The following is a 15,522-nucleotide window of genomic DNA, read 5'->3' on the forward strand; positions in this document are numbered from 1 at the left end:
TAAGTTTTCCAGGATTCAGATCTAGTGTTGCTATGAACTAGTTTTATATACTTGGACAAACTGATTAAACTCTTCACCTTAATATCTTCCTTTATAAAATGTAGATAATATCTCTCTCATACAAAGGTTAATTTGGAATCTCAAACATAATAAGTGCTTAAAAATATATGCTGTAATTAAAACTGATATCTTTAGAATCAACAAGTCTCAGAATGGAGACGTTACTGGTACCCACTCGGGCAAATTGATGAACAGGAGGACAGTGCTACAGTGCTATCATTAGAATTCGCTTATAACATCTTTGGATAAATAATAATATTAGAGAATAGACTGAGCAAAATATAACAGAATGGCATGCTGGAGTAGAGGGTTTAAAGAAAGGCACCTCCATAAAGTACCTGTACAAAAAAAAAATGAAAGGCTACTTCAAGAAATAAAAAAGGACACGAGGAAATGGAAACACATCCCCTGCTCATGGGCTGGAAGAATTAACACTGTCAAAATGGCAATACTCCCCAAAGGATTATACAGATTCAATGTGATCCCCATAAGGATATCGATGACATTTTTCAAAGGAATTGATCAAACACTCCCTAAATTCTTATGGAACAACAAGCCCCCAAGAATAGCTAAAGCAATTCTTGGGGAAAAAAAGATGGGAGGCATCACCTTCCCCAAACTCAAACTATACTACAAAGTAGTAATAATTAAAAAAAAATTTTTTTAATTAATGAATCACCGTAAGGGTACAGATACAGGTTTACGTATTCTCATACTTGTGTTTCTGTCATACACAGCTGAGTAACCATCCCTCCACCTGTGCCCATTCTCCACTGATGACCCCATCATCCCTCCCATCCCCCTCCCTAACCCCTCCCCCCACCTCGCCTCTGTGGCAGGGCATTCCCTTTTGTTCTCTCTCTCCTTTTGGGTGCTGTGGTTAGCAATGGAGGCATTGGGTGGACATCGTGTTCGGTCTATAGTCCAAAGCAGTAATAATTAAAACAGCATGGTATTGGAACAAAGACAGATCTGCAGACGAACGGAATAGGGTTAAATATCCTTACACACACCCTCAAATGTATGATCACCTGATCTTTGATAAGGGAGTAAGAAATATAAAGTGGAGCAAGGAAAGCCTCTTTAACAAATGATGTTGGCAAAACTGGACAGCTATGTGCAAAAATAATGGGTTCATGGAGAATGCTCCGGACCCCAGACCGGGCCGACAACACGGGGGCACCTCAGATGGAGGAGGTGCGGCCTCGGAGTCCCAGCGACACTGACATGTTCTACTAACATGGCTCCGGTATGTGGGGATGGAACTATTTCTCCAAACTGCGGCCGCTCATGAGGCCACGTGACCTTACCTGATATGCAAAAAGCCCTCAGGAACAGCTCCCCCATCCCTGAGCAGCCATTATCCCAAAAGCACAGAAACCAATCTTGGAATGCAGCGGCTGCTGGCAGACGTACTCCTGGACTGTGAACTAAGCTACGGCCCCATGCAGCCCCAGGAAGGGAAGGGTTTTTGTCCCTCGGCCTTTTTTCCCCTATGTGGCAGCATGGCGACTGCCACCTTTCAGAGCCAATTGGACAGAGGGATAGGAGCTTGCAGTGATGGGATGCGAGGGGAATCTTGTGATGTGGGGGGCAGAACCGGCCCTGCTCCCCACCCAAATGAGACCCCGAGCGGCCACCCATGAACAACTCCTCTGCTCCTGAAGACAGGATCCCAGAGGCACACAAACCAATCTAGGAACGCAGCAGCTGCTGGAAGAAATACCTCTGGACTTAATTACTAAAATACCAGAATTCCCAAACTGGCAGCTGCTTTCGTGACTGTGCAACATCATATGTTCTTTGTTATCAGAAGAGAAAACATATGATCTAATGATGCCATTTCGGCAGGTCTGATTGTTGGGGGGGGGGGGGAATTCCAAATAATAATAGTGTGTTTTCTTTGAAAATTGAATGTAATCAAAGTAAAGAGAGAGTAAAGTGAAAATCATCTGCCACACAGGTGGGCGGGGGGGGGGAAGTGGGAGGGGACGTATGCTGGAGTTCTTGGTGGTAGAACATGTGCACTGGTGAAGGGATGGATATTTGATCATTGTATGACTGAGACTTGAGCCTGAAAGCTTTGTAACTGTTTTCATGGTGATTCAATTAAAAAAAAAAGGGGGGGGGCTCATACCTCTACCTAACACCAGTCACAAAGGTCAGATCAAATTGGATTAAAGACCTCAACATCAGACCAGAATCTATAAGGTACATTGAAGAAAAGGTTGGCAACCTGCAGGACATTAAAACTAAAGGTATCTTCAAAGATGAAATGCCACTGACCAAGTAAGCAAGTGGAAACAGAGAGAAACAAATGGAACTATCTTAAACTAAGAAGCTTCTGCACCTCAAAGTAAACAGTGACCAGAATACAGAGACAGTGTACAGAATGGGAAAGGATTTCACCCAATACTCTTTTTAAAAAGGGGTTGTTACCAAGGATATACAAGGCACTCGAGGACAAGAAAACATCCAATCCCATCAGGAAGTAGGGCGATGAGATGAATGAAAACTTTCTCAAAGAAGAAATCTGAACGCCCAAAAGGCATGTGAAAAAATGCTCTTCATCATTAATCATCAGGGAGATGCAGATCAAAACAACAATGAGATATCATCTCACATGAGAGACTGGCACACATCCAAAAGAACAAAAGCAAATGGTGTTGGTGTGAATGTGAGAAGAAAAGGACTCTCCTTCACTGCTGGTGGAAATGCCAACTGGTCAGCCTTTTTGGAAAACAATATGGATGTTTCTCAAAAAAACTAGAAATTGAGCTCCCATTTGGCCCACCAATACCACTTCTGGGAATATATCCCAGAGATAAAAGAAGAAAGTACAGAAGAAATGACACTGCACTTGTATATTTATTGCAGCATTATTTACAATAACCAGAATCTGGAAAAAACCTGAGTACCCGAGAACAGATGACTGGTTAAAGAAACTTTTTTTTTTGCTTTTTTTGGGTCACGCCCAGCGATTTACAGGGGTTACTCCTGGCTCTGCACTCAGGAATTACCCCTGGTGGTGCTCAGGGGACCATATGTGATGCTGGGAATCAAACCTGGGTCGTGTGCGGAAAAGGCAAACGCCCTACCCATTGTGTTATTGCTCCAGCCCCAAAGAAACTTTGATATATCTGCACAATGGAATACTATGCAGCTGTGAGAAAATATAAAAACATGAAGTCTGCATATAATTGGATGGACATGGAAAGTATAATGCTAAGTGAAATGAATAAGAAAGAGAGGGACATACATAGAATGACTGCAGTCATTTGTGGAACATAAAGTAACATAATAGGAGACTAACACTAAAGACAGTAGAGATAAGGGACAGGAGGATCATGCCACAGCTTGGAAGCCAGTCTCACATACTGGGGGAAAAGACAGCTGGGATAGAGAAGGAAACACTAAAAAAATGATGGTGGGAGGGATTGTTCAGGATGGGAGATGTGTGCTGAAAGTAGACTAAAGACCAAACATGATGGCTGCTTAGTACCTGTATTGCAAACTATAATACCCAAAAGAATAGAGAGAAAGAAGGAATGTGCCTGCCACAGAGGCAGGTGATGGGAAGGGATGGGAGTGGCAGGAGGAATACTGGGAACATTGGTGGTGGAGAATGGGCGCTGGTGGAGGGATGGATACTCAATCATTGTATGACTGAAATATAATCACAAAAGTTTGTAAGTATGTAACTGTATCTCATGGTGATTCATTAAAACATCATCATCATTATCATCATCATCATCAAAAAGGAAGGTACCTCCAGGATGGAGAGAGTACAGTGGGTAGGATGCTTGCTAATAATAATAATAATAATAAAGGAGGGTACCTCCAGGATGGAGAGAGTACAGTGGGTAGGATGCTTGCCTTCCACGTTGTTGACCTGGGTTCAATTCTCAGTACCTCATATGATCCCCTCAGCCCTCCCAGAAGTGAACCCTAAGCAGAATCAGGATTAAGCCCTGAATATCGACAGGTGTGGCCCCCAAAATAGACAAGCAAAGGAAGATACCTCTTCCATACATTGGATATAACTGCTATGATCCCTACAATAGGTCTACAGAAAATTTTAGATTTAAATTCATAATAGAAGTTATATTTTGAAGTCAGTAGAAGGAAGATTGAACTTAAACAGTAGTAATATCATAAATGACTGGATAAAAACATCACAATTAGAAATTTTGGCAACAGTGAACTATTGTTACTTTTTATTCAGATTATAGTGATCTTTCACTTTATTTTTTTGAGTACTAAATATAACAATCTAAAACAATAAATACAATGTCAATATCTTATTTAATAGAGAAACTACCCATATATAGATTAAAAATTATAATTTACTATTATGCTTTTCTCTGTAATTTTTATTATAGTATATGCCTAAAAATAAAATCAAATAATATAACTTTAACACTTACATGATTTTGTGCTTAAAAACCAGTTCATTATCTGCATTACCTATGATTAATGTAACATAGTGAGAATCTGGTGCTGTTCTTTTAGTTCGTAGCTGTTCAAAGTTTTTTAACATAATGGTGACTAATATTTCTGCCATGGTTTCATTATACCTTGTAATCTTCAAAAACAAAAAAAGAAAGACAAAAAAGTGTTACAAATAACCTTACAACTCAGATTCAGTTCCAAGACAGTCATGAATAATTTTACTCCTGAAAAGTCAATGAAAATACCTTTAAAAAAGTAAAATGCCTAAAAAAAGAATCTTAAAAGATACCTGTTTTATTTCAAGCTCATATTTTGGAAGATATGTCACAGTTTCTTTTATTTGTGTTCCAAAAGGCGGGTGTCTATTTAAAATCTAAAAACATTTATATCATTATATTCTTACTACAATTCTGAAACATTTTAGCGAAGTATTTTAAAAGCCAATAATTTTAATAATTCTTTTAAACCAAAACACGGATAAACTGAAATATGACAATAAAAAGGAAAATTATTTTAGTGCAAATAAAGACAAAAAACAGGTTTTAAAATATAGGTAGAATTCAGGAAACATTAGAAATAAGTAAACATTAAATACCAGTTCAAGTTCTCTTGCATTTTTTTCTTCTATTTTTTTAAAGGAAGTCAAACCTGCATTAACCATTGCATTTGATAATGAGATACCTGTGGGAAATTAATTAAATGATATTTTCTAAATAATCCATTTAAAACTAAATCCGTACTTAAATATTGAACTACATCAATAAAGTTATTAAAATTTATACAATTTTTTTTGCTCTTTTGGGTCACACCCAGCGATGCTCAGGGGTTACTCCTGGCTTTGCACTCAGGAATTACTCCTGGCGGTGCTTGTGGGACCATACAGGATGCCGGGGATCGAACCTGTGTTGGCTGCGTGTAAGGCAAACGCCCTCCCCGCTGTGCTATCGCTCCAGCCCCAATTAGACAATTCTTTTTAAGTTTTTTTCTAAAGTTTTCAATTCAATTATTCTGGTTATGGCATCATTTAATTGTTTAATTTCTTCAAACCAAAGTAAGACATATATTTACTTTATTTTAAAAAAGAATAACTCTTTGGTTCACATGTCAATTCAACCCTTAGTTTGACCATATATGATCCATCGGGCAAGTATCAAGAGATCTAGTATTAGGATTTGATAAAAAATGACAACCTTATTTAGGATAGGAATATTATTTCATGCAGCTAAGTTTCTCAGATCTATTTTAGAAACAGTTATCTGTATGATTCTGTACCTAGTTCAGATCATTCTATTCTTCTACCTAAAACTTCCAATGTCTTCCAGAAGCATTTAGAATAAAGTGGCAATTTCCTTACCATGGTCAAACCCCTTAACTAAGAAAGTTGAACACAGGCTATCTTTCTCAACTAATTTCCTACCATTCTCTTGTTGACTGTTTTTGGGTCACATTTGCTTTAATTTTGTTCTTTCAATATATCAAAATTTAATTCCATTTTTTCCCTGCTTACTTGTGTTTTAAGAAACTGAAAAAAATTTTAAACATTTTTATATGTTTCCCCAGTCTCCAGCGACCCAGGGGTCACACCCATAAGCCACCTCCTGCCAGTGCCAGATAATCACATAAGCCACCATCCAGATCACATGGCTTTTTCTCCAGGAAGGGAGCAACGTGATGCCTGCCATAGCCATGCCACTGGACTCTGAGCCAGGCTGTTTCATTTGGGTGCCCCAGAGGGGGCAGGTGAGAGCCCTCCCCGCCGCAAGGGACCCAGCCCTGGCAGCCAAAAACCTCAAGAACCCAACCGCCTCCACGTTCAAGGCCGCTTCCCACACGCTCTGGCCAAGCCTCACCTAAGAGTGAACTATTCCTGGACTGACACATCATAAGACACTCCCTACCCATTCTCCATAATCACTACACCACATTTGATGGGGTTCAAATAGTAGGCAACATATTTATGTATTTATATAGGTCTCATTTCCCTGATCCTGAAAGAGCCTCCAATCATTGAGAAAGACGAGTAAGGAGAGGCTGCTAAAATCTCAGGGCTGAGTGTAATAGAGATGTTACTGGTGCCTGCTCGAGTAAATTGACAATGAGATGACAGTGATACACACATATATATATATATATATATATGTATATATATACACATATATATATATGCTTATATACACAGCTTCACCCAGGGGTCACGCCCATAAGTCACCTCCTGTCGGCACCAGATAAGCTCCTCTTTGGCCACCCTCCAGAATTCACAGCTGCTTCTCCTGGAAGGGAGCATAAAATGAGGCCCCCATAACCAGCCACCGGACTCTGTGCCAGGCGAGAGTGCCCCCCCTCTCACTTACCCGAGAGCCCTCCCTGCCTGAAGGCACCCAGCCCTAGCAGCCGACCTCCACAACCCAACTGTCCCCACACTCCAAGTCTCTTTCCACACACTTAGACCGAGCCTCACGCATGAGTGAAGTCCCACAGAACCCAGGTCATGCGGAACTTTGTGACCTAGACTCTGGGCTCAACGGGACCTGGGAGCAGAGATCCTCTGCCTGCTTCGCCCAGTCTCTGGCAACTCACAGGTTACACCCATAAACCACCTCTTGCTGGCACCAGATAATCTCATTGGCCACTGTCCAGAACTCATGGCTGCTTTTCCTGGAAGGGAGCATAAAATGAGGCCCCCATAACCATATCACCAGACTCTGAGCCAGGCTGTTTTCACTGAGGGTGTCCAAGAGAGGGGTTGGGTGAGAGCCCTCCCTGCCCCAATGGACCCAGCCCCGGCAGTAGACCTCCACAACCCAACCACCACCACCACGCTCCAGGCCACTTTCCACACACTCGGGCCGAGCCTTACATATGAGTGAACATATTCGTGGACCCTGTGGTCGCTTTTGTGGCTGCGCAATACATTATAAGACACTCATTTTCTGCAATTACCACATCATATTTGATGGGTTCAGACAGTAGGCAACAAATCATAGAGGGAACTATATATATGTATATATATATGTACATATATAAATATGCCTGACTGGGAACACCTGTAAAGGGGATTAGAGGTTGCCCCAAAAACCTCCATCCCTCTCAGAGAGCCCGGCAAGCTACCAAGAGTATCCCGCCGCATGGCAGAGCCTGGCAAGCTACCCATGGCTACTCGATATGCCAAAAACAGTAACAATGATGGTCCTCATTTCCCTGACCCTGAAAGAGCCCCCAATATGCCACTGGGCTACACTAGCACGTGAATGGAGACATGTTACTGGAGAATGAACAAGGGATGACAGTGATACAGTGATACAGTAATACACTGATACACAGTTTAAGATATATTCAACCTTTAACAACATGTTAGTGAAATTCTAAAGATGTCTTAATGGCCCCTGCCAAAATAGAACAATCTTCACACTGTCTCCTCTATGGATACTTTTTTTTTCTTTTTGGGTCACATCCAGTATTGCACAGGGGTTACTCCTGGCTCATGCACTCAGGAATTATTCCTGGCGGTGCTTGGGGGACCATACGGGATGCTGGGAATCAAACCGTTTGCCTTGGAGTGCAAGGCAAACGCCTTACCCACTGTGCTATTGCTCCAGCTCCTCTATGGATACTTTTTTGTAGCATTTTTGGCAGTTTTCCACAACAGACAATACAAAATATATTATTTTGATTGTGCTTTGGGACAGGGCTTGGGGCTTGGAATGGAAACATCCCAAATCTGGTGGTGGGGAGGTGTACTGGTGGTGGGATTGGTGCTTGAATATTAAATGTAATCAAATATTGTGAAATACTTTATAAAATAAAAAATTTTAAAAAACCTTTTTTATTGAATCACTGAGATATACCCTTACAAAGCTGTTCATGATTGGATTTCAGTCATACAGTATTCCAACACCCACCCCTCCACCAGTGTACATTTCCCAGCACCAGTGTCCTCAGGTTCCCTCCGACCACCCCACCCCCCACTCCCTGCCTGCCTCTATAAGAGACTGAAATTTATGTTTATTATACTCTTAAGCGATAGCACAGCAGGGAGGGCATTTGCCTTGCACCCGGCCAACCCGGGTTCGATTCCTCCATCCCTCTCGGAGAGCCCAGCAAACTACCAAGAGTATCCTGCCCGCATGGCAGATCCTGCAAGCTACCTATGGCGTATTCGATATGCCAAAACAGTAACAAGTTTCATAATGGAGACGTTACTGGTGCTTGCTCGAGCAAATTGGTGAACAACAGGACAACAGTACTACAGTGCTATACTCTTAAGAATGAATTTATCCAAATCCCAAAATAGAAGATATTGTTAGAAGTATAATCACTGTTATCACTGTCATCCCGTTGTTCGCTGATTTACTCAAGCAAGCACCAGTAACGTCTCTATTACACTCAGTCCTAAGATTTTAACACCTTCTCCTTACCCATCTTTACCAACAACTCCTTACCCATCTTTACCAACTCCCTATTGTTATTGTTTTTGGCATACGGAATACGCCACAGGTTGCTTGCCAGGCTCTCCGAGAGGTATGTATATACCTGTTACTGTATTTGGGATATGAATACGCCACAGGGAGCTTACCAGGCTCTCCTGAGCGGCCAATAGACTCTCGGTAGCTTGTCAGGTTCTCCAAGAGTGAGAACTAGGCTATTAGAGGCTATATAAGCTTCCAGGAGCTTGGTTTTATAGCCTCTGGATGTTGGCCATTGATGGGATTACACGGTGCCAGGGGCAATTTCTGTTTGTGACTGCCTAGTTACTGGAAAATGGGGAATCTGGGTGGAAGAGGCCCAGTCCCAATCCAGAGCAACTTTGGAGATCTCGGCCCCGGGTCCCGCACACTTGGGTTCCTCTGCTGGTTCCTTCATGCTTGAGGCTCATCTGAATGTGTGGAGAGTGGCCTTGAGCATGGCTGTGGCTGGGTTCAGAAGGTCTTTAACTGTCGAGGCTCTGCTCAGGGTGGGGAGGAAAACTCAACCTGTCCCTCCGAGGGGCCCCAGTGAAGACAGCCAGGAGCAGGGGGCAAGAGACTCTCAAGAAGTATAAAACTCCAAAATATTACTACCTTATCTAAGATACACATATTAATTAGCATTCCTTACAGCTTTAACTATTCTTTAATTTTCAAGTATTTCTCTTACTTATTCTTTTTTTTCCTTTTTTGGTCACACCCAGTGATGCACAGGGGTTACTCCTGGCTCATGCACTCATGTAATCATGTAATTACTCATGTAATCCTGGCGGTACTCAGGGGACCATATAGGATGCTGGGAATTGAACCCAGGTTGGTCATGTGCAAGGCAAACATGCTACCCACTGTGCTATTGCTCTAGCCCCTCTCTTACTTATTTTTATGAATAAATGGATTAAACACTTTGATATAAAACTTATTCCTATAATATACATGGAAGAAAACATAGGCATTACTGTCCAATAGTCTGACCCCACTAGAAAAATAAATAGCAGAAATAAAGAAAATAAAGAAATGAAGCTATATCAAACTAAAAAGCTTCTTCACTGTTAAGTAATGGAATTTAAAACAAAACCACCCTATTTCTTGAGAAAAATATTCACACATTATTCATCAAAAAAGTGATATCCAAAATATATAAAGCACTCTCAAAGTTTAACAATAATTTCAAAATATAATAGTATAGTGGGTTAACACTTGCTTCCATGCAGCTGACCCAGGTTTGATCCGTGACACCCCATCTGGCCCCCCAATTTCCGCAAGGAGAGATCCTTGAGCACAGAGCCAGGAGTTAGCCCTGAGCACAATGAGGTGAAGCTCTCCTTACCCGCTACCCCAAAAATAAAAAATCTCACAAAGCCAAAGGCACAAATTTGGAAACTTAAGAGTGCTTGAGTTTATCCCAGTCTTTGTAAATAGCACCTTCTAGAGTTTTCCCGTTTATATCATAAGCCAGATTCCAGTTTATGTCATGAACCAGACAGGAAATAATCAGGTACAATAATTTGTCTACATACTCTCTATTACATCAATACCAATTCCTATTGTTATTGAAAACAAGCAGTTAAGATACAGGTGTCAATAAGTTGATAAAAGTATTAGTAATGAACCAGAAATAAGTCAGAGGTGTTAAATCTGTACCTTGTCATTGAAATTGAAACAAAAGTTATAAAAGTGGAAGAGAGAGAGGTTGGGGTGACTGCTCTCTCTCTTTGAGTGATAATTTGCATTCAGCAGTTTTGGATCCCATCACCCACACAGACAGCATAGTATCCTGAACATCATCAGGGTAGCCCACCAGGTGACTCAACCTTCTCCCCCACAAAAAAGGTGGAAAATAGAGCAGCCATCACATACTATTAAAGTTAAATGTCATTTTTGGTTCAAAAAAAAATTTTAATGAGGACATTCACTTTTTTCTGGTTTTTCTAATTAATTGCGAATGGAATAATTCTTTAAGTAGAAGCAAATAAAATCACAACTTCAAGAGAAATATCATACCTTATTTAGTCCTGTAGTTTTTAAAGTTAAATATCTGTACCTATTATAGAGTAGTTTTGTTTTTTGGTTTGTTTTTTGTTTGTTTGTTTGTTTTGGCTTTTTGGGTCACACCTGGAGATGCTCAGGGCTTACTCCTGGCCCTGCACTCAGTAATTACTCCTAGTGGTGCTTGGGGGACCCGAAGGATGCTGGGGATTGAACCGGGGTTGGACATGTGCAAGGCAAACACACGACCTGCTGTATTATTACTCTGGCCCCAAAGCAATTTTTAAAACATTTAAAAATAAAATAAATTACAGATATTGACAATGAATACATTTATTGTACTTACCAATTTTTTCCAGCTGTTTGGATACATGCTTAGAGTTTTCCCAAAGTTTACATCTAAAACATTTTGCTAAAATCAAGCTGTTTAATAGTATGATAAACTTCTTTTCTTGAGTAGCCATAAATTCTGATAGCCCTAAAAAAATTTCCAACGTTAATTCAGTATACTAGTTTACTGGAAAAAATACTGAAAATTGATTAATGTTAATACATTACATCTTGTAATTCGAGAACCATTTCTGAAAATCTTTGCAGTGTCTTGTGTCAAAGCAAAGTCTTGTATAGGAATGCATCCTAGCTGAGCCTGAATAAGACTGAAGGAAAGAACACATTTCATTACTTCCTTTAAAAATTATCGCACAAGCACTATTCACCATAGCCAGAATCTGTAAACAACCTGAATGCCCAAGAACAGACAATGGAACAAAAGAAACAATGGCATATCTACACAATGGAATACTATGCAGCTATCAGGGAAAATGAAGTCATGAAATCTGCCTATATAAATGGATGGACATGGAGAGTATCTTGCTGAGTGAAATGAGTTAGAAGGAGAGGGACAGATACAGAATGACTGTATTCATTTGTGGTATATAAAAAAATATATAGTAGAGGGGCTGGAGCGATAGCACAGCGGGTAGGGCGTTTGCCTTACACGCGGCCGACCCGGGTTCGAATCCCAGCATCCCATATGGTCCCCTGAGCACCGCCAGGAGTAATTCCTGAGTGTAGAACCAGGAGTAACCCCTGTGCATCGCCGGGTGTGACCCAAAAAGCAAAAAAAATAATAAAAAATAAAAAATATATATATATAATAGAGACTAATATCCATGGCCAGGGAAGACAGGGAATAGGAAGACTGGTCAACGGTTAGAACTAACCACAAGTGTGTGTGGGATTGAATGTAGGTAAGATAAAGAAGAGACCAGTATGACAATAATAGCTGGGAATGATCATGCTGGACAAGATCTGAGGATTAAAAGTAGGTAAAGGGATTTTCTTGATAATATTTCAGTATCAATATTGCAAACCACAATACCCTAAAGGGGAGAGAGAGAGAGAGAGAGAAAGAGAGAGAGAGAGAAAAAGAGGACAAGCACATGCCATAGAGGCAGACAGGGAGTGGGGAAGGGCGGGAGGTAGCGGGTGATGGGGTGATGGGAGGGAACCTGGGAACACTGTGTTGGGAAATGTACACTGGTGGAGGGATGGGTGTTGGAATACTGTATTACTAAAATCCAATCATGAACAGCTTTGTAAGGGTCTATCTCACAGTGATTCAATAAAAATGTAAAAAATAAAAATTATAGCATATAGTTAACTTAATTACCTCATTTTGAAATTCCTCTCAGTCTCGATTTGTGTAACACTACATGATCATACCAAAAACATCTAAAATTATCAAACTGTCCTTATCTTTTCTGGTTGATTGATATACAATAGAAAGATATTAAAAAATAGCACAATGTATATAATCAACAAATATTTTAAGTGCAAATTGAATAATAGGCATAGTGGCTAGATGCTGAGGCATCTGTTTTGTCTATTAGCTGATTGTTAGAAATGAGCAGTTTCTTGGCTACAAAACTTAAGTGATTAAGGAAAAAGGATATACCATCTATTCTGTCTTGTTTTTTCTTTGTTTGAAAAAGAACTTTATTGGGGCTGGAGCAATAGTAGGTAGGGCCTTGCACTCGGCCAACGTGGGTTCGATTCCCAGCTTTCCATATGGTCCCTTGAGCACCACCAGGAGTAATTCCTGAGTGCAAAGCCAGGAGTAACCCCTGTGCAATGCCAGGTGTGACCCCCCCCAAAAAAAAAACCACCGAAAAACAAAAAAAGAAAGAAAAGAAAAAGAAAAAGAGCTTTATTGGCAATAAAACAGTAGGTTGGAAGATGGCAAATTCATGCTCAAATCAACCATTCCTACTGTGCCCTCTGTACCATAGATTCTTTGTTCTCTGCTTTTATTTTTAAGCAGCTGTTGTTGGGTTTTCTATTTGTTTTGTTTTGTTTTTTACTTGGGGGCCACATGCAGAGACACTCAGAGCTTACTCATGACTCAACACTCAGGAACTACTCCTGGTGATGCTCAGTGGTCCATACAGAATGCCAGGGATCAAACCCAGGTCGGGCTCATGCACGGCAAATGCCCTATCTGCTGTACTATTACTCTGGCCCCAGCTAGCTGCCTGTTTTGACGTTAAAATAACTAGCCATATGCAAATAACTAGCCATATGCAAATAACCCTGAATCTAATTAAAATTACCAAACTTATATTACATTTTTCGGGGGAAAGTGGTCTCATGACAAGATCAAAACCCTTCAGGTGTGCAAAGGGAAAGTAGGCAGCATAATTCTACAATCATGGCTTAGTTTTAGTAGAAGATATGTAAAAATACAAAGAAAGAACAAACCCCATTTTCAGAATGTGTGCCTTCAGCTGATAGACTATTTCCTTTAGCTTCAGTATAATTCTAAGTTATTTTATGTCATCTATTAGGAAGTAGAAAGTTACAAGGTTTGGTTACAAAAAAGAACCTGAAGGAAAAATGCTAATAGCATTCTTTCTTCCACACAGAAGAAAAACAGGGCTTTTGAACAATCGTGGAATGCATAAATTGCTGTAGTAAACATAATATTTTTGAAATAATATTTAAACAAGAATGAAAAGCAGAACAAGAATTTATTCCAGTCAGTACATATCCTTGTTAGGGCTATTTCACTCTCCTCCAGGCTTGTTCTCTATAGAAATGTTAAGTCTCTTAGCTCAGGTGACATGGCACTTCTGCTACCTGAACTAACGGGAATAGAATTGTGTGGTAGTTATAGGATGACTAAATTAGGATTATTGAAAGGATTAAATGAGATGTGGTATTGAATTAGTTTGAAGTAGACTCAACTATGACCAGTCTACAAGGCTCAAACATAAATTGATTATTCTCTGGTGTAAAAGATACCCAGTAAGGTAATCCTAAACTTAGTACTGTGATCGGTGCGCATATGTATGCTTCCTGAGCCCATGTGCTGCTTGCGCCCACATGGCCGAGTACATGTGGTGCCTGAGCACGTGTTGCCTGCATCTCCCATCTTGAGATGTGTACTTTCGTGCTTTCGTGTCTCGTGCTAGGATGTGTGTAGAGCTCTCTCCACCCTTGGAGAAGCCCGAGTTCTCTCTTGAACGCGTTACTCTTACTCTTCTCTCTCCCATTTATCCCTTCCTCCTTCCCTCAAAAACTTCAAAATAAAATGTTACTTAAAAAAAAAGTACTGTGATCTTTCAAATGACTGGAGACCAATATTTCTGCTCTTTATCATGTGTAGCATATATTCTCAAAGTATCTTAGTCTAAGAAGATTGGTAGAGTACTAGCAATTGTATATTTACTCCATAAAGCACATAAGTGGAAAGGGAAGAATAAGAGGTAAAGAAATGATGTCCTGTTTACAACCTGACTCCATTCTAGGAAGACAAATTTCACACTTTTACCTGTATCTTATTAACTAGAAATATCTTAGTTATAGGGCCACATCAAGCTACAAAGTTGGCTAAGAAATGTTAATCTTGGGGGCTGGAGCAATAGCACAGTGGGTAGGGTGTTTGTCTTGCACAGGGCCAACCCGGGTTCGATTCCCAGCATCCCATATGGTCCCCTGAGCACGGCCAGGAATAATTCCTGAGTGCATGAGCCAGGAGTAACCCCTGTGCATCGCCAGGTGTGACAACCCCCCCCCAAACAAAACAAAAAAGAAATGTTAATCTTTTTTCTGTGTAGTTAAGAATAGGGATTAGTGGGGCCAATGATGTAGCTCAGTGGTAGAGTAGTAGAATGCCTTCCATGTTTGAGGACCTGGATTTGAGTCCTAACAACATTAATACCTCTGGGTTGCACCACCTAGCACAGCCACCACACAAAAAAGGGTAGTATTAATAAATAAGGTCACTAACAATTTAGAAAACAGACAACAGCAAGGAAGAAGAAAAAGAGTATTAGGGCCAGAGGGAAATTACAGTAGATAAGATGCCTGCCTTGTATGTGACTGACCCAGATTTGGTTCCCAGTACCACATATGGACTCCTGAGTACCATCAGGAGTGACCACTGATCACAGAGCCAGGAGTAAACCCTGAGCACTTCTGTTATGCCCTCCCTTGATCCCCCACATACAGGTGATTATTAGCAAAAGACTGAAAAAGAAAGAAAAGAAAAAGCAGGTTA

The 15,522-nt window shown here is 40.6% G+C and overlaps 1 protein-coding gene across 1 annotated transcript in view; it reads right to left on the reverse strand.

Annotated features, from left to right (window-relative positions):
- HFM1 (helicase for meiosis 1) overlaps positions 1–15,522 on the reverse strand; it is a 111,847-nt gene that overhangs the window by 43,848 nt on the left and 52,477 nt on the right. Inside the window, exons 23-27 of the mRNA XM_004619925.2 lie at positions 11,520–11,617; positions 11,308–11,439; positions 5,108–5,193; positions 4,802–4,885; positions 4,488–4,645 (exon numbers count right to left, since the gene is read on the reverse strand). Of these exons, the coding sequence (XP_004619982.2) occupies positions 4,488–4,645; positions 4,802–4,885; positions 5,108–5,193; positions 11,308–11,439; positions 11,520–11,617 (558 nt within the window). The remainder of the gene's footprint in view (positions 1–4,487; positions 4,646–4,801; positions 4,886–5,107; positions 5,194–11,307; positions 11,440–11,519; positions 11,618–15,522) is intronic.

Source organism: Sorex araneus, chromosome 5 (assembly GCF_027595985.1).
Source record: "Sorex araneus isolate mSorAra2 chromosome 5, mSorAra2.pri, whole genome shotgun sequence".
Classification (NCBI taxonomy): domain Eukaryota; kingdom Metazoa; phylum Chordata; class Mammalia; order Eulipotyphla; family Soricidae; genus Sorex; species Sorex araneus.